Genomic DNA, 22565 nt, shown 5'->3' with positions numbered 1-22565 from the left:
AGAAAAGAAACCTAGTTCATCAGTAGTTAGCAAAGTTAAAGCCTTCCAATTTTGGTTAACTGGAAACAGTGCGTTATTAAGAGAGAAGTAGAGACTATTCTAGTCATATGTTTAGAGAATGTTAAGCCAACTGGGAAGGAGAGAGACATAAAAGGTTGAAAAACATGATTTGGCTTCAGACTGGTGGAAGGTAGAGTTTATAATACCTATATAATTATTGGGGTGTCTGAGCCTGGGTGGCTCAGTTGGTTAAGCGTCTGACTTTGGCTCAGGTTATGATCTCGCAGTTCATGAGCTCGAGCCCCACTGCGGGTTCTGTGCTGACAGCTTGGAGCCTGGAGCCTGCTTTGGATTCTGTTCCTCTCTCTCTCCGCCCCTCCCCTGCTGACACTTGGTTTCTCTCTCTGTTTCAAAAATATAATAACTATGTAATAATTGATTGGCCTATATTTTGTTTCTCAAGAAACGATCACAACTTTAATAGCATGGGTGTATTATATTCAAGACTTCTATGTCTTCTAGTGAAGCGGGAGTATAGCAAAATCAAGTGGGGAGTCCTTGAATATTGGAGGAAACAGAAGACAGCAGTTTACACTGCAAGTCAACTGCAATGTAGTTGCAGTACTACTACCTAACCTAAGTAAAAAGAGTCCTTCCATGTTTCAACCTGGCTTACTAGGATTCTACACTGGAGCTGGGAGCCAAGGCCCACGTAGTAGCAGAGCGTTATTTAACCTTGCTTTGTTCTCTAGGTCTTTATTTCCCTCAAGAAGTTCAGGAGGTGGTGTCTCATTGAAGGTAGATTATGGTCCTTTGCACCTCATAATCCAACCATATGTTTCTCTAGAAATATAGGGCACCCTACTTTGACATGACATTTATGTAGAAACATACAATGAAATACTATACAATCATCAAAATTATATGTAAGATATTTAATGACATGGGGGAAATAATACAGATATATTATGAAAGAAGAACTGGATTATTAAACTATAAGGAAAGACTATGACATTTTAAGACTTTATAATTATATATACATAGAAGGAAAATATATAGTGGAATAATTTGGCAATTAAGATTATGTTTATAGTAAAAATTAATAACATGAGAGTAATACAATGTTAAATGAAAAAAAGTAGATGCAATATTGTATAATTAAGTAATTGAATAAAGTGTGATTTTGACTTTGTTGAAGGTGGATGTAGAAGAAACTAGAAGGGAATGCATAAGAACGTTGGCAGTGGTTTCCTCTGAATGTTGCAGTTATGGGTGATAGAGTATGGTGAAGAGTGCTGTTTTCTTTATACGTCACTCTTTTTAATGTGCATGTGCTTATTTATGATATAAACCCATCTTAAAAGTCTTCAACTCTTAAAAAATGATGCTTCAGGATAAATAAGCTGCTAAACATTTCAAGAATTTGCCTAACTCCAATAGAAGGAAGAGATGAATCTGAAGGGCCACCATCTGTAAAAAGAATGAGATATGTACTGCGTCCTCCAGAAGGTGGAACAGTGATTAGCAGGCAATAGATTCGGAAGAACAGATATCAATTCAATGTAAACAAGAGTTTTCCAATAATTAGAACTGTCTCAAATGGAATATCCTTAAGATGTGGAGTGTTAGAAGCGGTCAAGCAGAGGCTAAAGGACTTTTGGCCCTGGGAGTAGGAGAAGGTGAGAGAGAAAGATGAGAGGACAGTGGGCCTAGATGGCCTCTAGAGTCCTTTTCACTGCTAACATTTTATCAAAGTATTAGTCATTCACTCATTTATACAGCCTCTAAGATGGTCCCCAATGATCCCTGCCTCCTGGTGTCCATACCCTTGGGTAATTCCCTCTTACACTGAATGAGCTGATCTATGTAACCAATAGGTTACTGTAGAAAAGATGGAGTATGACTTCAGAGGCTAGATCATAAAAGATATCATGGCTTATTCTTTTCTCTCTCCTGAATTGCTGACTGTAGAGTAAGCCAGCTGCAAGCAGTCTAGAGAGGAGAGGACTCCTGCCAACAACCAGCAAAAGCTGTCTAGCTATTTGAGTGATTCACCATAGAAGCAGATCTTCCAGCCCCAGTCAAGCCTTCAGATGACTGCATCCCCTGCCAACATCTTGACTCAACTTCCTGAGTCAAGAGACCCTAAGTTAGAATGACCCAGCTAAGCCATGCCTGAATTCCTTACCCAAAAAGCCACTAAATTTTGTAGTAATTTGTTATGTAGCATTAGATAATGGTACAACACATTTTTGCCTGATTTGTTCCACAATAGATTTGAGGTAATACTCTTTGATTCTGTCATTAAAAGCTGAGCTATTGCTAATAAGCTATTAGCTAATAAGCATTCTTGCCTCTTAAGGAGGCAAAATTCACAGTTATTACAGATGCACAACAGCAGCCTATTCATTTAATAGTACAGTTGAGCTCAACACAGTTTGATGTCTTAACATGTTCTGTAAGGACAACAGCTTGGTTTTAAAGTGATTCATCTTAAGTCTTCTCTGCTAGAAAAAAGTAATGTGCTCTTTGTTTTCCTACAGACTTGCTGTCTGTAAATAGCTGTAGCTATAATTGTGTCATCTACATTTCTTAGCTTCCACCCATCAATGTGCTCTGAAGAGAGGTATGATACAAATTTCAATAGAGCATTTTTAAAAGGCTGTTTTCAGCATTTTAGCACCTGACAGATTTTTATCTATAAAAACAGGCCAAAGGCAAAGACAAAACCCCTATAAATTGTTTTTATGAATAGACGACTAAATCATCTCTTTGAGATTAAAAAAAAAACCCCTATTTTTCAACACCTAAAAGTTATGAGATATTCTGGGTAAGCCTGATTATCAGAGAACACCACAAATAGGCTTGGATGTTGTACATTGTCTGTGACAGAGTCAAACAGATCTGTGGGATTGTGAGGGTTCTTTGATGGAGGGGTAACTAATCCTGCATATCCAAGTGTGTAGACTCCTGTAAGTACTCGCACAACATAAATATGCTTTCTCCCATTGCTGTCTGGTCTGGAGTACTTATCATTAGCAGAATAACTGGCATCAATAGCAAAATAAGTTCCCTTTCCATAGGCTGCAGCTGTAAAGAGAAACACAAAAGCCTTTCTAAGAACATAAAATTATCACAGTATGTAGAACAAAGCCCAAACCTGACACAAAAACTTTTTAATGTAGTTCTTGCCCACCAAAACCACTTTTCATCATTTCTAAAATTTACTCCATCTATCCTCAGAAGGTTGCCATCCTCCTTTCTGGTGACACACAATGAGCCTTATCCTGACAATGACAATATGGCTGCCATATATGGTTCTACACTGCTTGGGTGTGAATAGTCAACGCTAGAACTATCATTCACCTCACTCTGGTTGGCCAGATTACTCACTTCCTTACCATTCTTCCCAGCATAACTGCGATTGAAGCCATGCTGATTGACATATGGCACTGAGTCTGCAGCTGTCCCATGATATAGGACTCTCTCATTATCTGTATGGCCATTCTTGATGTCCATATGCTTTTTCTTTATCTGGTAGCTCTTCCAGAGCCATATATTCTGTATCCTCTCTATCTGCAAATGACAAAAAAGCAAAACATTTTGAAAATGACTTTAGAGCTCAGGATATTGTGTTTGTTGTGGATTTTTTAAAAAGCAATTTGGAGGAGAAGCAGGAGGACTGGAGGAAGGAAATGAGAAGGAAAAGAAAAATAAAATGCAAATAAATAGCAAATTCAGAGAATAGGTAGCTTTCCACCTTTAGAAAAAGGCTAGGTTAAGAGTACCTATACTTTGTAATAGTGCTGATTATTATCTACTTTATATAACAGAACTTATAACTTACATAAAAATGTTTGCCTGGAATTCCTGGAGATTTACTAACATTCAAATTCCTACTCAAAAATTTGTCAAGTAATGATTTCCTTAACGCCCTCTGATCTCTAAACCCATTCCATTGGCTTCTTCCAGTAACAGTTTTCTTGTATTGCTCTGATTATGGTCACAAATGACCTCATAACTGCCTAATCTAATGACTATTTCTTTCTAGACCTTCAATAACATTTCAAACCATAAATCATCCCCTCCTTGAAATTTTGTCTTTCTTGAAAATTTTTTAAAAATATCATTCCCTACAGTTCTATTTCCTTCTAGAAAATGAACTTATTAACATACATTCAGTAATCATCTATTGAACATCTACTATGGATCAAGCACTGTGTTGGATCTCTGCCCTCAGTCTAGTGGGGGAGAAACACAAGAAAAAAAAATCACTACCTCCCAGAGTGATAAGGGATGGGTTAGGAGAATACACATGGAGTATGAAAGCATAAGAAAAGGATCCATGGTATGTGAATGGAGGACATAGAGACCCCCTGATTGCCACCAGCAGCCATCCCACAATTATGAAGGGAGTCCAGCCTTCGGATGAAGGTGACAAAGCCAGAGAAACTGGATCCAAGACATCACTGAGTCACTGGATTCAACTGTTCCAAAGACCATCCTACTTCTGGACTTTCCATTAATTTCAAATACATTTCTTCTTGTTCAATCAGTTTGAGTGAGTTTGTAAATTGTTAAGTGAAAGGATCCAAACATATATATGTCGCTTTTGGGAATCTTCTTCATTACTGCTAAGGAAGGAACCATGAGATTTGAAGTCTAGGAGCTTGAGTGAGTCAAATTAAAATAAATCTAGTAAGGCATAAAGGAAGGAAGAGTGTTATTTTAAAAAGATATCTTTGATGTTAGTTCTTCAATATTTGAAGGAAGTAATTTTTTAGGCACAATATTACCTTCTCTATTTTGTAGGAAAGACAAGTCTCAGAGAACTTGTCCTTTACGATGTCGTATTCTGACTGTCCGGGTTGTAGTTCGATCACACAGGACAGCTGCTGATTCATGTCAGTCCAGTGTTCAGGAATATTATCTGGAAAGTTAACATTTGGTGAAAACACAATATCCATTTCCAGGGACCATTGAAAATCAGGGCACTTCCTATGCTCTTTTTTCTCATTCATCTAATCCTGGTCTTTGAGAAAAAACAAAACAAAACAAAACAAAAAGCTACACATTTCATCGTTGCTTCTTTTATCATCCTCAATTTGTCAAACACAGATGAAATGAATGGTTCTGACGCTAACATGACATATATTAATACCTAGCTAAAATATTTAGGTAAACTTAGGTTCACTATAGCTTGAAATTATAATTTTCCTAGACAGCGCTGTGCAATTAATTCCATAAGAAACTGATTATAAACATGAAACCCGATTTATTGATGTCTTCATATTTATCAGTTTATTTAGCGTGGTCCTTTATTATTTTTCTTTTGAAACATGTACCTTGCCGAAGTTATTTAAAACACATTGTTTTGTACCCTATCTTCTACACGAAATAGAGAAAGCACTATATAAAGAAAACAGTGGAAATTCTAAGTGAAAGCTTTCATATAAGATGATGATGCTCAAAATTTTCCTTTGCTTTCCAATGGCTTCCGGAACCTTCTAACACATTGAGGCTACACACCAAGTTGCTGAGATGGCTTGACGACTAGAAATATGGACAGACTGTAGTAGAGAATAAAATGCCAGAAAATGGCACAATACCACAGATAAAGGCCAAAGGATTTCTCCTTACAAACAAAGCCAGAATTTGCTCATTGTTAGTGAAAGATATAATAATCCAGGAACTCTCTTCCTGTTTAGCGAGTCCATCCAGGGAATGAAGTTCTGATGACAAAAGGAAACATCAAACCCTAATCTAGAAGCTCTTTTCAAATTCTGCTTTAAATACTCAAGCAACAGAGTGTGTTGTTTCTGCAAATTAAATTCTTTCCTTTCTCCCACTGTCCACTCCCTCCAGATCTTTTGGCCTCATCATGTCTAGTCCTAGGTCTTAGAGTCCTCTTGGACCTGCTACATTCTTTTCTCTGAATACAGCAAGCAAGCCTGGGAAGTAAATAAAGTTTTTCTTTGGGCTGTCTCTTCTTTCATGTCATGAGTTTGCAGAGCAGAAAATACCAGTGCTTGGAATCAGAAGACCTGATCAGCCTCAACCTGTGACCAGCCATAAGACATGGAACAAGTAATACCACTTCTGAGTGAATTTTCATGATCTCTTTTGCAAAATGGAACTGATACAATCTGCTCTATCACCTCACGGGATTGTTTCAAATTTAAAACATAATGAAGGGTGTGAAAGCACTTTTAGGGAATGCCAAGTCCTTTATTAACATGGTTATTATTCTCAAAAAAACAATTAATCTTGATCTTTCCTACATCCCAGAGGTATATTAAAGAGGGAGTAAAGCTTATGGAGAGCTACAGCTTAAGTCACACACTTAAACCACACCAAACCGTGCTACCTTACTCTGTGGACAAAAGATGACTGTGGTTGGACAATTTAGAGATGAGAAAACCTAGTCCCAGGAAGCCTGAATATTCACACATCCATTGTTACATGGAAGGCCTCCATCCAAAGAAGGAACAGAATTGTGTTCTATTGACTTGCAGCCCAGTGCTTCATGGGAAATAACACGATGGCTCTTTTTCTTTTTTTTTAAATTTTTTTTTTCAACGTTTATTTATTTTTGGGACAGAGAGAGACAGAGCATGAACGGGGGAGGGGCAGAGAGAGAGGGAGACACAGAATCGGAAACAGGCTCCAGGCTCTGAGCCATCAGCCCAGAGCCCGACGCGGGGCTCGAACTCACGGACCGCGAGATCGTGACCTGGCTGAAGTCGGACGCTTAACCGACTGCGCCACCCAGGCGCCCCTCTTTTTCTTTAAGTGTTTACCATGCACCAGTCACTTTCCCAAGTGCTTTTCCTATAAATCTCTTTTAAAAGATAAATGTCACTCTACTTTCCCATTCCTGATGTTTGGGATAAATGCCCCCCTGCACCTCTCCTTGTGCACCCTGCCTCAGTTTCCTCTCCACAGGTGGAGGTGGAATTATACACCAAGAATCCTGGCTCTGCTTTCAGCCTTTACTCTCTCCACCTTCACAGCCTCCATGAATAATCCAGTCCACACTCAATGGCTTCAACTCCCACCTACTTACACGACTCTCAAGTCCATGTCTCTAGTGTCTGATATTCAGCTGGTGCTCAGTAAAAGCTCTCTGAATCAATCAAAGCTTTAATGTGCATTGGAAAAGCAATTGTGGACCATCGGCTCAAATGCAACTCAAAGTTGTCCTCTGTAAATTCTTTTTTAAAGAAGTCCACATGATAAATTCTTACTAAAATTCAAGTTTGTGTGTCTGCCAACAAACTTCCTTTTATCTGACATTTTATCTGCATTATTACTTTCATCTAACAGCGAAGATTACGTGAGGCAGTTTTGTTGTTTGTTTTTGCTCCAAGTGCCATAGGGTCACTGGTCTAATCATTTTAGTTAGCTTTTATTTGCTTGTCTCTTTAACTTTCATGTCTATTTTGTAAATTTCATAAGTCAATTTAAATTCTCGGTGTAAGCAGGGAATGGATGAACCAGTTTCTCTTAATTTTTTACTTTACTGATAATGACTTATTGCTCTTGTATTTAAATACAAATTTTCCTCTACAAAGACCAAAGTGGGGGGCATGTTAATTTATAAATCCCTAGATACTCTAGTAGGTATTATAATTTTTAACTATCCAGCAGCCTTTTCCCCTTCTTCTGATAAAAGCATCCTGAATTTCCTTTGGTGAACAACCCTTCCCCATTCAGTTCAAGTATAGAGCATATAGACTCTGTATTGCTAATTAGTGTAATTCCAGTTCCCTCGCTGCAATCATTACCTAAGCTGATTCAATCAGAATTTCAGCTATATGTGAACACCTCTGTTCCCAGGCATCATGTTCCTGATGATAAGTATATATTGCCACAGGATATACTCTTTCCTGTTGGACCTGACCATATAGGGATATGAGCCTGAAGCTGCTAACAGCCATCTTTCACCATGTGAAACCTAAGCCTAAAGACAACACAGCTGACAAGAGAGTGAGAGATGAAGAAAGTCAGGGTCTAGATTATATAATATGAGCACCTGGATCAAACTGGACCTGAAGCCAGGTATGAGTCAACTTTATAGTCATGTGAGCCAATTAATTCCATTTTTTTGCATAAGCCAGTTTAAATTGGATTTTCTATTATTTGCTATTACAAGAGTATTAACAGATCCAACTATTATTTTCATTTCTGTTTAGTGCATGCGTGTGTATGTGTGTGTGTGTGTGTGTGTAACTCTTACATATGCTGTATGTGGAGGCACATTGAGAAGAACAGTTGTCAGAAAATAGGTGTAGGGGTGCCTGGGTGGCTCAGTCGGTTAAGTGTCCGACTTTGGCTCAAGTCATGATCTCACCGTTTCCAGTTCCCAAGTTCGAGCCCCGCATTGGGATCTGTGCTGACAGCTCAGAGCCTGGAGCCTGTTTCAGATTCTGTGTCTCCCTCTCTGTCTCTGCCCCTCCCCCACTAGTGCTCTGTCTCTCTCTCAAAAATAAATAAACATTTAAAAATTAAAAAAAAATAGGTGTAGAGAGAACTGAAATTCCTACTGGTAGTGTCAGACAACAATTTCCAGTTTAGGGAGGCTCCTGATGACAGGTACATTTCATCACTAGTGAAACTCACAGTGCTCTATGAGTGAGTGCTCCAAATAAACAAAAACAGTGATCTCAAGAGGAAGCTGTTTTTCTAGGCAGTACAGAAGCCATAAAATGGGGGACAGAGGGGCAGGTCAACACAGATGCTTAAGCATAATGCATACACACACACCTTACAGAGAAGCAGCTGGGAATCTGCCTGCTCATGAAGTAGCACAACCAAATGACCCTGACCACTCTCTTCTTGCATCTGCTTCTATTCCCAGGCTAACTTGTCTGGTGGTGGATAATCAATAAACCAGTACTGGTCCACTTGTTCACAGCTACAAGGGACACTGAGAGTAACACTAATCAATAAGTATATAATGAGACAACTAGCTAGGATTTTCAAAGCCCATCCTCCTCCTCTTCCTGCTTTCTCACTTCTATCCTCTTCCTGTTCCTTTGCTATTCCTGTTTCCCCAGGAGTAATTTTGCCCCGCAGAAGAATAATCAGCTGACAGGAGGCTGCGTTCCATAGTTCGTGCACTTTTCCCATATATTATAGGAGGCTGTCTGTAAAATCCTAAAACTGATAAAACACTGAGCATTAATATCTAAACATTTGCTAAGTGATATGAGAGAGAACCACATGATCTTTTTAAAGAAGAACATCTTACATGCAGTCTCGAAGAATGTGGACTGAAAGACGGGTGATGCAGAATTTTCTCTCTTTTTCATGTTGTCATAGAATACATTTAGCAGTTCAGACAGAAAGATGACAACTTTAACTTTTTTTAATGATGGCGTGGAATGTTTCCAGGCGAAGTCTACAATAGCACTGATCATGTCATCAGCAACTATGACTGGGTTTTTTCTGGCGTTGCCTGAAAAAGAAAAAAAATTTAGATGACAAAAAGAAGCTTTAGCTGGTGTTAGTCAAGTGATAATATTTGGCAGATGCAGTTTTTGGTGCCAAGAAAGAACGCAGCCTCTAACAGCCAGAACAGATCTGGCGCTCATAGCTAGGTGTTGGCGTTCTCTGGCTGAACTCAAACAACTTCATAGAACAGCATCAAATGTAACCACTCTGTGGCTGTGATGAGTCAAGTCAAAAACCACCACTGAATAATCATGTCTGACCACAGATAAAAACATGAACACCAGCCAAATCACAAAAATGGCCAAACGCTCTCCATCTTGACTAATATGAGCAAGTGCTGCCTCATTTATAATCATGGCTTCAGCCACACTTTCTCCTGTTCCAGGTAAGATACCCAGTCATAGAACTATGTCTGCTTCCTTCAAGTATCCAATCCAGAGCAAAAGCCCACTTACCCTAGACTGCCAGAAAGTCAACCAACACAAGCTCACATCCCTCAATGATTCCTTAACAACCCCTTGGTGAGATGCTGTGTGGTTCTTTACAGTGCGTGCTCCTGGTGGTCTCTGACTAAAGGGCTTTGGAAGCACAGAGAAAGGAACAGGTGATTTGGGTGCAGAAGATCTGGGTTTATGCCCTGGTTCTCCACTGATTAGCTGTGTGATCTTGTGGAAGTCATTTGATCCCTCTTACATTAGTTTGCTATGGATGCCATAACAAATTGCCATGACTGGTGGCTTAAGCAACAGAAATGTATTTTCTCACAATTCTGGAGGCTAGAAGTCTGATACCAAGGTGCTGGAAAGATTGGTTTCTTCTGAGGCTTCTCTCTCAGGCTTGTAGATGGTGGTCTTCTCCCTATGTCTTCACGTGGTCTTCCCTCTGTACCTATGGGTGCTCTAATCTCCTAACAAGGACACGAGTCGTATTGGATGAGGGAGAACCCTGATGACCTCACTTCAACTTAATTACCTCTTGAAAGACCCTATCTCCAAATACAGTCAGGTACAGAGGTTAGGGCTTCAACATATGAATTTGGCCAGGGGAACATAACTCAGCCCACAACACCTCCAAACTTCAGTTTGCTCATCTGTAAAATTGGGATGATAATAGAAGGTAATAGCTAAGAGACATAAGGACGTGGCAGCTAAGAATATAGTAATAAAGGGCAAAATGGTAACAAAACCCACATAACATAAAAAAAATGTAATGGTTGCAATGTAAAGACCAGATTTCCTGGATTTGAACCTAGTTACACTGCTCACTAGCTATATGACCTTGTGCTTTAATACTTTAAGTTCTTATCTGCAAGATGGGAAAACTAGGAGTCAGGGGTGGGTCCAGGTTTTGTAGGATTTGAAACTTATACATCTTGGAAAACAAAACAAAACAAAATAAAAATATAAAATTATGCATATAAGTGAATATTTAGACTAAAAAAAAAGAAATCACAATAAAGTATAAATTTTAAAATGTTGAAAATCATATTCTCAAGTCAACTTTCCTTAACTATATTCCAAAAATGCTTGCAGCCTCTCCAATGCCCAGTGCCAGGAAAAGTCTGAGGAGTCAAAGTGGGAAGAAACGGTGATCCTAACCCACAGTGGTTAAAATGCCTTACTTCTGAAGCTTTACTAAATCATATAACCATGTGATGGCTTCATTAGGGCCCTCTCAGTCCATTTTAAAAAGCCTGTGTAGGGGCACCTGGGTGGCTGGGTCAGTTAAGCTTCCGACTTCAGCTCAGGTCATGATCTCACAGTCCATGAGTCCAAGCCCCATGTCAGGCTCTGTGCTGACAGCTCAGAGCCTGGAGCCTGCCTAGGATTCTGTGTCTCCCTTGCTCTCTGCCTCTCTCTCTCTCTCTCTCTCTCAAAAATAAATGTTGACAATTTTTTAAATAAATAAATAACCTGTGTAATTGAGCACGAATGAATCATGGGGTGGGTCATTAGCATCACCTTCAACTGAGAAGAAATTACTGTATGCTATGATAGAGATGGGGGAGGAAAGTGTTCCTCAAAACTGTGAGCAAGACAGACCTGAACTTGTTGCTTAAAGGATGGCGACTGCATCCTATTCACTGATTTTATCCCTAGGAATTTGCAGTGGGCCTGGGAAAGAGCATTGCAATCTAGTGAATGTGCCAATGAGGAGCCAGTGAGAGATGCTGCTGTAAACCCAATGGGGGAGGTATTAAGGCTTTGGAAATAAACAGGAAGGCTGAAACAGAACAACCCCTGGAAGATTTAGTAGAATGTGCTGACTGTGCAGTCTGGGGGCACAAAGAAGCAGGGTACAGAACAGCTGGGGGCATCATGGCACCCCTGCAGGAGGAAACCAGGAAATGATGCAACTCAAGAAAAGTGGCTGTTTGCAAGGGATGATGATGTTGAATCTGGATTCTGATATAAAGTTTCCGGTAACAGAAATCTCCCAGAGGAGATCTGGGAGAAGGAGAAACGCTGATCTGAGAGTCAGTGCAGAAAAGGCAATTGATATAATAAGAACAAATAAATCCCCCAAAGGAAAAAAAATGAACAATAAGAAAACCATGAAGTTAAGGACCAAACATGGAAAGATACTTAGGGAACATACAATTAAGGACAAAGATGTATGAGAGAGGCATAGGCCCCATAGATGGCCCTCAGGGTCTGAAAGTTTGCCTACTCTGGTTTAATATCACTATCACTGCCTGGACTCAGCATGGAGTTCATAAACAGTGAGCCTAAGTCTAAAGGAATCTGGATTATTCAGAATCTCTGAGTGATGAGAGGCTGCAAACCTGTTCCGATGGCTGGAAAGGAAACAGAAGTGTACTTCCTCTGCTCACACTCTTCCAGAACAGTGGAAACTGTTTTTCTGACATCATTTTCCCCAAGAACATGAATTATTATCTTGCACATTAAGTATCCACCTTGTGTAATTATAAAATCTCTGTGAGGCTGTACAGCTGGAACAAAAGAAATAAGGAAACACATAGCACATTACTTACAGGAAGCAACACGATGACCACTGAGAAATGAAAACAGCTGAACTCAGAAAAGCCGTGACGATTCCTGACCAAGTCCAGCCTCCCTCCATCTAGCTAGTTTCCCTCACGGGGACTGTGACAGGCTCATTTTCTTTACAATCAGGATTCTTCCCCCACCCCTTATTATTATTATTTTTAAATTTATTTTTAGTCTTAAATTTACATCCAAGTTAGTTAACATATAGTGCAATAATGATTTCCCGTAGATTCCAGTGATTCATCCCCTGTGTATAACGCCCAGTGCTCATCCCAACAAGTGTCTTCCTTAATGCCCCTTACCCATTTAGCCCATCTCCCACCCACAACCCCTCCAGCAACCCTCAGTTTGTTCTCTGTATTTAAGAGTCTTTTATGTTTTGTCCCCAGCCCTGTTTTATATTATTTTTGCTTCTCTTCCCTTATGTTCATCTGTTTAGTATCTCAAATTCCTCATATGTGTGAAGTCATATGAAACTTGTCTTTTTCTGACTAATTTCGCTTAGCATAATAACCTCCAGTTCCATCCACATTGTTGCAAATGGCAATATTTCTTTTTTTTTCTGATTGCTGAGTAATACTCCATTATATATATATATATATATATATATATATATATATACACACACACACACACACACCACATCTTCTTTATCCATTCATCCGTTGATGGACATTTGGGCTCTTTCCATACTTTGGCTATTGTTGATAGCACTGCTATAAATATTGGAGTGCATGTGTCCCTTCAAAACAGCACACCTGTCTCCTTTGGATAAATACCTAGTAGTGCAATTGCTGGGTCGTAGGGTAGTTCTAGTTTTAATTTCTTGAGAAACCTCCATACTGGTTTCCAGAGTGGCTGCACCAGTTTGTATTCCCACCAGCAGCGCAAAAGAGTTCCCCTTTCTCTGCATTCTTGCCAACATCTGTTGTTGCCTGAGTTGTTAACTTTAGCCATTCTGACTGATGTGCAGGATTATTTTACTCAACAACTATATTGTTGATATTTGGGGTGCTTTTCAAAAGCACTGTACCTGCATTAATCCACTCAGTCCTCAAAACAAGGCTATCAGGTGGGTACTGTTTTCTCCATTTCACAGGTTAAACAGAGGCTCAGAGAAGTAAGGTCCATAGCAAAGGTTGCCAGGGATTTGAACCTAAGCAGTCAGTGTCCAGAGCTCTTAACCCCCAAGCTGCTGTCCAGAAGAGCAATTTATGTGCTCATTTAGCTAGATTAATTTTTCTAGGAGACAAAAGCAATGTATTCATTGGTGTGGAGGTGTGAATGGATGAAAACTCCTCCCTCTCTCTCGACCCTGAGAGCTCTTGAACACATGGAAATCACCAGAGCTTGTTTTAAGGCACTGAGTAAGTACCTGAGGAAGGCGGGCCTCTGGCAAATACAGGAGGAGGAGAGTGGGCCCACCCTGCCCTGCCCAGGCACTCGCTGCTGCCCCTCGGGTGTCCCAATGGCTGTCCCATCCCAGGCAGCCTCAGTTTCCAGCTTGTTCGATACCCTGCTTCATTCTCTGCTTCTGCCTTCCAAGGTACAGCTAGCTTTTCCAACCCACAAATTCCTGCTAACATCCTCATGTTAGTGGTCAGTATTCCCTTCCTCTGACCCCTCTCCAGGAATACATTCATTCCAGAGAAAACGTCTTAATCAGAGGAGAGCTATCAAGATAGAACTTTGAGGCACAAAAGCAAGTCAGTTGTGGGACTGTTTGTCAAACATGAGACCTTGTGACTTTTTAAAATCACGCTTGTAGCTGATAGTCTCCTTGGCAAGACATGAGTCCTGACTTTGAAGGATAAATAGTTTAGCATCACTCTTACAGATTCCCCACTGTGGTATAATAAAAAACAAATATTTGATCTTTGTTCATGGTTCTTGGCTCAGAGTTCCTCGAACACTTTGGAATCTCCTGAGTAATAAGTCTTTTGTAAGCAAATGAGAGGACTCTTGAGGGTTGTGAGGCTAGATAGCTTCAGAATGGGGGCTGGTCTTCAGAAAGACCAAGCCATGGTCAGAGTCCCACCCTCTGACCTTTGCAGACCTCCATCAAAAACACAATGATTTAATTAATTGTGACCACATACGAAACCTCCATAAAAACTGCTAAAAAACAGGATTGGGGAATTTCCGGGTTGGTAAACACATCTGGGTACCGGGAGGGTGGTGCATCTGGAGAGGGCAGGGAAGCTCTGCGTCCCTTCCCATATACTTTCCCCTTTGCATCTCTTCCATTTGGCTGTTCCTGAGTTGTATCCTTTATAATAAACTGGTAAATGTAAAAAAAAAAAAAAAAATAGTGTTTTCTTGAGTTCTATGAGTCATTCTAGGGTACCGCCAGACCTGAGAAGGGGGTTTTGTGAATGCGTGAATTTATAGAGGATGAGTGAGAAGTACATGTAGCCCCTAGGACTGGCGACTGGTGTCTGAAGTGGGGGAGTCTTGTGGGACTGAGCCCTTTACCCTGAGGGATCCAATGCTAACTCTACAGGTACATAGTGTTAGAATTGGAGAATTGGTTGGGGTCAGAAAACACCTCAGACCCACCCAGGCTCCACATTTCTTCACAGCAAGTAGATGTGGCGCTATAGGAAGTAGAACAGGGTTGGGAAAACTGAAAGATAATTTATACAGCACTTACAGTTTACGTAACTTTTCACACTCATTGTCCTGATCCTCACAACCACGTGTGAGCCAGCCATTACCATACCCCTCCTTAGTAGAGTCATCTTACAGATGAGAGAAACAAAGCTCTGACAGATTAGATGGCATGCCCAGGAGCCCTCAGTAAACGGTTGAGCCTGGACCGTTGGGACCCAGTTCTTTTTAATAGTCAGGAAGAGACAGGTGAGATGGTGGGAGAAAGGACGTCTTCCACACGGCCACAGTTACACCACCTGTATCTGCTCTCCCAGGGAATCGACCTTTTTCCAAAGCACTCAACACTCCTCCCGTAGGTCCTATTAGAGTACTCAGCCCTCTAATTTGCAGTAGATTGTAGCCAAAAGTAACATGTAACCATACCTTGTACAGCACATTCACTTTCCACAGCTGGTCCGGCACCTTCCAAAACTGCTTTTGACACCCCTAAATAAGACATGTTAGTGGTAAAAAGCATTAGTTAAAATCCAATACAAGACTGTAGCTTTTGTACCTTAGACTTTTATTCAGCTCGCCCCTTAGTGTGTAATTCATGGATACCCCCCACAGAAAAACCCATCTTTTCAATAGCAACCTTCATTCAGTAGCTGATCAATAAACAATCTGAGCTGCAGCATGATGGCGCTGCCCAACAGCCGACAGTCTCCTGTGTCTGCAGCTTTACAGGCTCCATTTGTACAGGGATAGTTCTGCGGTTATGTGAAATTGTTTGCATTCTACCCTTACTATCTGATAAAATTGAAAAATATAAAAATGAAAGTTCTGATGCTAATGGGAAGCATGGATCTCAAAACTAAAATAAAACTGAGCATTTTGCATAAGCTTTTTGGTTTTAATTTTTTGTTTTGTTTAGCTTTGTTTTTCACAGGTAGGCAGCTGCCTTCAGGCCAGTGAATCTTCCAGTCAAGGTTGTGGCTTCACCGCTTTGGTCACCACTAATGACAGCCAAGTTGAATGGCTGAAAACACAGACTATGCATTTTGACAGACTGTTAGAGTTGCCTCCACCATTTACTGGCTAATATGTGACTAGTCACTTTCTCACCTGTTATACAGAGGCTAGCACAGTACTTCCCTCACAGGGTTATTTGAACATTAAAAGAGGCAATGCATACAAAATGCTTAGCGTGGAATCTGGTACTCAGAAAGCATTGAATAATTATCAGTTATTTTATCATTTTAACAATCTATCTTCTATCCTCTATCTATCTACTGTGTCTCTTTGATTCTGTGTGTGCATTATGAATTGTCTCTTTTTTAAAAATTCCTTTTTTCTTAGTATGTGTGGGTCTCTGACTTTGCAATAATGGAGGTGTTCTTCAAATGTCAGATGATCTTTACCAGTCCATTCATGTTTAAGAGTGAGTTTGGGAGGACCATGTAAACGACGCTTGCTGACTAGTAGGCTTTAGTGTAAGGTAAGCAGGCAGTAAATACTAGGCTTTAAGGCAGCCGGTTTCTCCCCAGAAGGCTCCACCGATCTCATGTCTTGGAGGGCAGAAGCCAGTGTGCTGTTCTGGGAGCCCCACAAGGACGGGCTGGGCACTCACGGTTCAGTACAGAAACTCACTTGAATACTATCCAGCTCCCCCTTTCATCTCACCTGTGCTTCCTGCTCTAAGTCCAGAATCTCTCTGGTTCTGTTTCTCCAGAGAATAAACCTCCCATCTCTGGCCAAGGAAGAGCAAGGGAAGTTACTGGTGCATCAGATGGATGGAGGATAGAATGAAGGATGTGAGTGCTACTCATACAGAATTACACCAATTCTTTTTTTTTTAATTTTTTTTTACATCTATTTATTTTTGAGAGATAGAGAGAGACAGAGTACAAGTGGGGGAGGGACAGAGAGAGAAGGAGACACAGAATCGGAAGCAGGCTCCAGGTTCTGAGCTGTTAGCACCGAGCCCGATGCGGGGCTCAAACCCACAAACCGTGATATCGTGACCTGAGCTGAAGTCAGACGTCCAACTGACTGAGCCACCCAGGCACCCCAGAATTGCATCAATTCTGTTTTCATGTCTTTACTTGTCCTCTGCCTTCCCAGGTACCTGCTGCCTCCAACTCTTGTGTCTCTAGGGTCTACCATTCTCTCCTGCTGATGCTAAGTTTTCACCACTCTGCTTCTCATATTCTAAAAGTACATTGTTGTCTCTTGTTCATTATTGGTCTCCCTCTGACTCTCCCTTTCCTTGTGGGTTTATGCCCTTTTATTTCCTTTACTGATGCTTTTTTTAAAGTTTATATTTATTTATTTTGAGAGAGAGAGAGAGAGAGAGAGAGAAAAGAGAAAGAGAATGTCCCAAGCAGGCTCCTCACTGTCAGCATAGAGCCCAACATGGGGTCCAGTCCCACGAACTGTGAGATCATGACCTGAGCCAAAATCAAGAGTCGGACGTTCAACCTACTGAGCCACCCAGGCGCCCCTCCTTTACTGTTGCTTCAATAGAATTTTCCAAAGAAGCAGGAACAAATGCATATGTTCAATTTACCATGTTTCACATAACTGAATGTTCTTTATGTCTACATTTTGAATGACCAATACATTGGATGGATATTCTACATATTCACTTCCACATAGTAAGTTCCATGATATTTTGCAGTTTCGAAAATGTTTAAACTTCTATTTCTTTTTTTTTTTTAATTTTTTTTTCAATGTTTATTTATTTTTGGGACAGAGAGAGACAGAGCATGAACGGGGGAGGGGCAGAGAGAGAGGGAGACACAGAATCGGAAACAGGCTCCAGGCTCCGAGCCATCAGCCCAGAGCCTGACGCGGGGCTCGAACTCCCGGACCGCGAGATCGTGACCTGGCTGAAGTCGGACGCTTAACCGACTGCGCCACCCAGGCACCCCCCAACTTCTATTTCTATTTATGTATTATCTTACCCTTTTAATCTCAAATTTAATGCTTTGTATTAAAAATATATTAACATAAGCTTATATGTATGTAAGTTATAAACAAATAGACGTGGAGAGGGCATGCTCAGAGATGTTACATCAATGGAGGTGGTCAGATATTCCAGGAAAAATCAAGAAAAGGCTGAGTTTCATTTCTGGATCAGTGTGACATAGAGAAGGGAAGAGTTACAAGAGGTGAGATATGAGTGCCAACTGAGTTACATAAAAAGAGAAATAAAAGGGGCACCTGGGTGGCTCAGTCGGTTAAGCATCTGACTTTGGCTCAGGTCATGATCTCACAGTTCGTGAGTTCAAGCCCCGCGTCGGGCTCTGTGCTGACAGCTCAGAGCCTGAAGCCTGTTTCAGATTCTGTGTCTCCCTCTCTCACTATACCCTCACCCCCTGCTTGCACTCTGTCTCTCTCTGTCTCAGAAATAAACATTAAAAAAAATTAAAAAATAAATAAAACTTTCTTAAAAAGGGAAAATAAAAATAGAACTTAAGCTTATTAAATTAGAAGTGTGGCATTTTGATAGGGCTAAAGTGGGGATGAGAGCTAACAGAGACTAAATCTGACATGTCAGTTACACCTCACCTTTACATGGTTACACCCTGTCTAATCCTCCTCTGGGAAATCAACATCTGACAGGCAGAGAAACTGAGGCTCAGAGAGGTTAAATGATATTTCCAAGGCCACACAATGGTAAGAGGCATAGTAGGGATTCAAACCCAGGTTTTTCTAATTCCAGGGCTTACCTATGTTCTGCTATATGCTCCATCTACTGAGGCAACATTAGCCACAATTTCCCTCCCAGACGCGAGTCATCTTAATAGTTACAGTCAACTACATTGCTTAAATAAAATACCTGATTTCAGATTAAATGTCCTTGTTGTTGAGTTTACAATCACATCTGCCTTTTCTTTGGTAATATCTCCAGTAGCAATCTGGAAAGTAACTGCACCAATTTTCATTTCATATGCTATGAACCCAGGGTCGGAGACAGTCTTGAAGATTCCTGAAAAGAAAGCAAGCAAATGAAAGAGTGGATGGAGAAAGAACAAAAAGAATGGGGCTTTATTCTCTTCCCAGTCCTCTTTCTTTCTCCTATATAAACCCGAACAGTAACATGCCTCCCAGCCTGTTAAGCTGCTGGGTTGTTTGTTTGTTTGTTTGTTTTGAGGAAATTAGAAAATAATGTTTTGTAGCAGTAGGAGTATCATTTTCTGAGTTAAATAGGATGAGGCAGAAACATCTGATTGGTCCATCTGCCAGTCTGCAAAAGTTGCTGTAACATTATAAGAAAGGCAAGAGGAAGGATAGAGGGCAAAATGCTCCCTCGTGTCATCCCTACACCTCTTGGGGACTTTTTTTCAGCTTTTTTTGAAGTATGATTGACAAATAAAAATTGTAAGTATTTAATGTGTACAATGTGACGTTTTGACATTCACATACATTGTGAGATGATTATCCAACTGAGCTGGTAACATACCCATTGCCTCACACTTTGTGTGTGTGGGTGAGTGTGTGCACATGCATGTGGGAGAGGTGAGAACACCTGAGATCTACTCTCTTAGTAAACTTCAAAAATATGAAACATTAGGGGCACCTGGGTGGTCCTGTTAAGTGGCCAACTCTTGGTTTTGGCTCAGGTCATGATCTCACCGTTCATGAGTCCAAGCCCTACATCAGGCTCCATGCTGTCAGCACAGAGCCTGCTTGGGATTCTCTCTCTCTCCCTGTCTGCCCCTCCCTCACTTGCTCTCTCTGTTTCTCAAAATAAATAAACTTAAAAAAATTGATTTAAAAGAGTATGAAACATTATTACTAACCTTAGTCCCATGCTACATATTCGGTCTCAAGAATTTATTCATCTCGTGACTGAAAGTGTGTACCTCCAATGATTCTTTTATTGCCATTTTATAGAAATGGAAATGGTCTCAGTGGCTAGGTCATTTGTCTCATGTTCAACAACAGCTCACTATCTCCAAATATGAGCTTTTCCTGTTGCCTCACATCTCCCTGGGGTAGCCATATCGAGGCTGCTTGGAGGAAATTACCTTGACTGTGTTGGCACATCACCGTCCACTCTACACTCTGAGGCTTTACAACTTAGCTGCGCCATTTATACTCATCCCTTAAGCTCTTCAGGTCTCCCCTTCAATATGACACAGTGGCAACAGAACCACCTGCCCAGGCAGCCATTGTGTAGATTAAATAATATATATGAAGGGGCACCAGGTGGCTGAGTTGGCTAAGCCTTTGACTCCTGATTTCAGCTCAGGTCATGATCTCACGGTTTGTGAGATCAAGCCCCACATCTGGCTCTGTGCTGACAGCACAGAACCTGCTTGGGATTCTCAATCTCTCTCTCTCTCTCTCTCTCTGCCCCTCTCCCCACTCCTCTCTCTCTCAAAATAAATAAATAAACATAAGACAACTTTAAAAAAATATATGAAAGCAATCAGTGAAGTTTAGGGTGTCGTACGTATTTTAGTTATGTATGCGTGTGCGTGGTTCTTCAAAGGCCTTTACTGGATGAGTCCTTCAGAGTGGGAGGACACAGGCCCAGGAGGCTGTGGGCAGGTCCTGCTCCCAGCTACCCACACCTCAGTGGAATGAACTCTAGGCAAGGCAGGCTCCAGCACATTCACTTCTCCAGGGGCACGGCCTCTTATCACATACATGTGCGCCAACAGCACGTGGAGGCAAGAGCAGTGCTTCAGGCTAGCACGTCCAGGGCATCCCCCTCAGCGTACTATGCCCGCAGCAGCCCCAGGTAGGCCTCCCACTTGGTGTGAGGATTTTGCTGCGGGTGAAGCAGCACACAGGGATGATCAAGGAAGCCACGGAGTGGTCGCCGGTCCCACCCCTGGCCTCTGTCTTGCTCCTCCATCTTCAATTATCTTTAATTATCATACCTTAGAAACCCTGGCCTCATTACCAGGGATTTGGTTCGTATCCTTATGGTACATGCTGGATAGCTGGTTTGTGCAAGCATCCCCTGAATGGCCCTGTTAATCACTATCTTGAAAATGTAGAGGGGTGCCTGGGTGGCGCAGTCGGTTAAGCGTCCGACTTCAGCCAGGTCACGATCTCGCGGTCCGTGAGTTCGAGCCCCGCGTCAGGCTCTGGGCTGATGGCTCAGAGCCTGGAGCCTGTTTCCGATTCTGTGTGTCCCTCTCTCTCTGCCCCTCCCCCGTTCATGCTCTGTCTCTCTCTGTCCCAAAAATAAATAAACGTTGAAAAAAGAAAATGTAGAGATCCTGTCCTCCCTCTACATTCCCATCAGGCAGAATGTGCAGAAGAGCATGTTGTTCAGTGTTCAAGGCCAGGGGCTGGTTGTGGGGCGTTGGCCAACGCTGAATGTCCTCTTATAATGAAGAGTGTCCAAGTGTCAGGCCTTGATCTCCTTGGAAATGCTGGCCACACAAGGAGGGGAAGGGCCACTGATAGTTGCTAGGGTAAGTTGCTGTGATATGAAAACTTGCTGCATACAGATCCCAGGAGCAGAGCCTTTATCCCGTCAGCCACTCCCGGACTCCCTGTACATAAGTTTCCCCAGTAAAGCTATGTCTCAGTTGGTGTCTCTTTTCTTTGGCCTCACCGGACCAACACCCACCCTAGGCTTAGAGTTTGCTGGGGTGCAGTAGCACAGGGTCTGTGTGATTTATTCTTTGTGTGCTCAGACAACAGAACATGCTCTAACACATGCTCTAATACCCTCTCCATCACTGATTTGTTGCTCATGTGAATTAGCTTTGCCTCCTTCTGTTGGCCTTAAGCTACCACTGAAGAGCTACGAAGCAGAGGGAAGTAATTTCCTCAGCAGAACAACTTTGCCAGACCTTGGCCATCTCCAGCCATGAGAATCCTGTCCTTGTCAGGATTTCCTCTTGACCATTTAGTGAATTCATCTAAAAATGCCTGGAAATAGAAATATAGTTACCGACTACAACAATATTCTGTAAAAATATTAATCCAATTCTTTGGAGCATTGATCACCAAACATCATTTAGGAACAATAGTTCTCCCTAGATTTCCACTTACCCAGAGACTTTTTAATTAAAGGATTACAGTTCAACCTAGGAATTTTCACAGTATATATCAGTGCTGATTTAGTTTATTTCAAGGAAAGCCCACAATTCTATCTCAGATACCTGAGAATAACTAAGAACTTAGAAAAGAACACTATATTTGATATCTTTTTAAAGTACTCATGTTAGTAGTTTATAGCAATAGCCCTTAAAGTCAGGTAACGAAAAGATAATAATAACTACTTCTGCAACCAGTTTTGATGCTTGCTATATGCTAGACACCATGCAGAACATTTCAAATACATCTTCTCTTAATTCCCTCATCAACTCAAAAAGGCATTATTGTCATATTCACTCTACACATGATAAAACTGAGACTCAGAGAGGTTGCCTCACTCAACCTTTAAATGGCACAATTGAAATGCAAACCTAGCGGTATCTTTCTTCTTTATACTTTCATATTGTTTGCATTTTTGCTATAACTAAGCACAAT

The 22565-nt window shown here is 41.2% G+C and overlaps 1 protein-coding gene across 1 annotated transcript; it reads right to left on the bottom strand.

Annotated features, from left to right (window-relative positions):
* Positions 1 to 916: 916 nt before the first annotated feature.
* On the bottom strand, positions 917 to 22565 carry PARP15 (poly(ADP-ribose) polymerase family member 15). Its single transcript, XM_043594323.1, is given in 9 exon segments — positions 917 to 3090; positions 3402 to 3576; positions 4797 to 4930; positions 9254 to 9460; positions 12242 to 12409; positions 15504 to 15566; positions 18904 to 19053; positions 21884 to 21977; positions 21980 to 22565. Coding segments are annotated over 9 exon segments (1335 nt in total). The 5' UTR covers positions 22034 to 22565; the 3' UTR covers positions 917 to 2800.

This window comes from Prionailurus bengalensis, chromosome C2 (genome assembly GCF_016509475.1).
Source record: "Prionailurus bengalensis isolate Pbe53 chromosome C2, Fcat_Pben_1.1_paternal_pri, whole genome shotgun sequence".
In the NCBI taxonomy this organism is placed as follows: Eukaryota; Metazoa; Chordata; class Mammalia; order Carnivora; family Felidae; genus Prionailurus; species Prionailurus bengalensis.
This window is presented reverse-complemented; position numbering and strand designations above follow the sequence as displayed.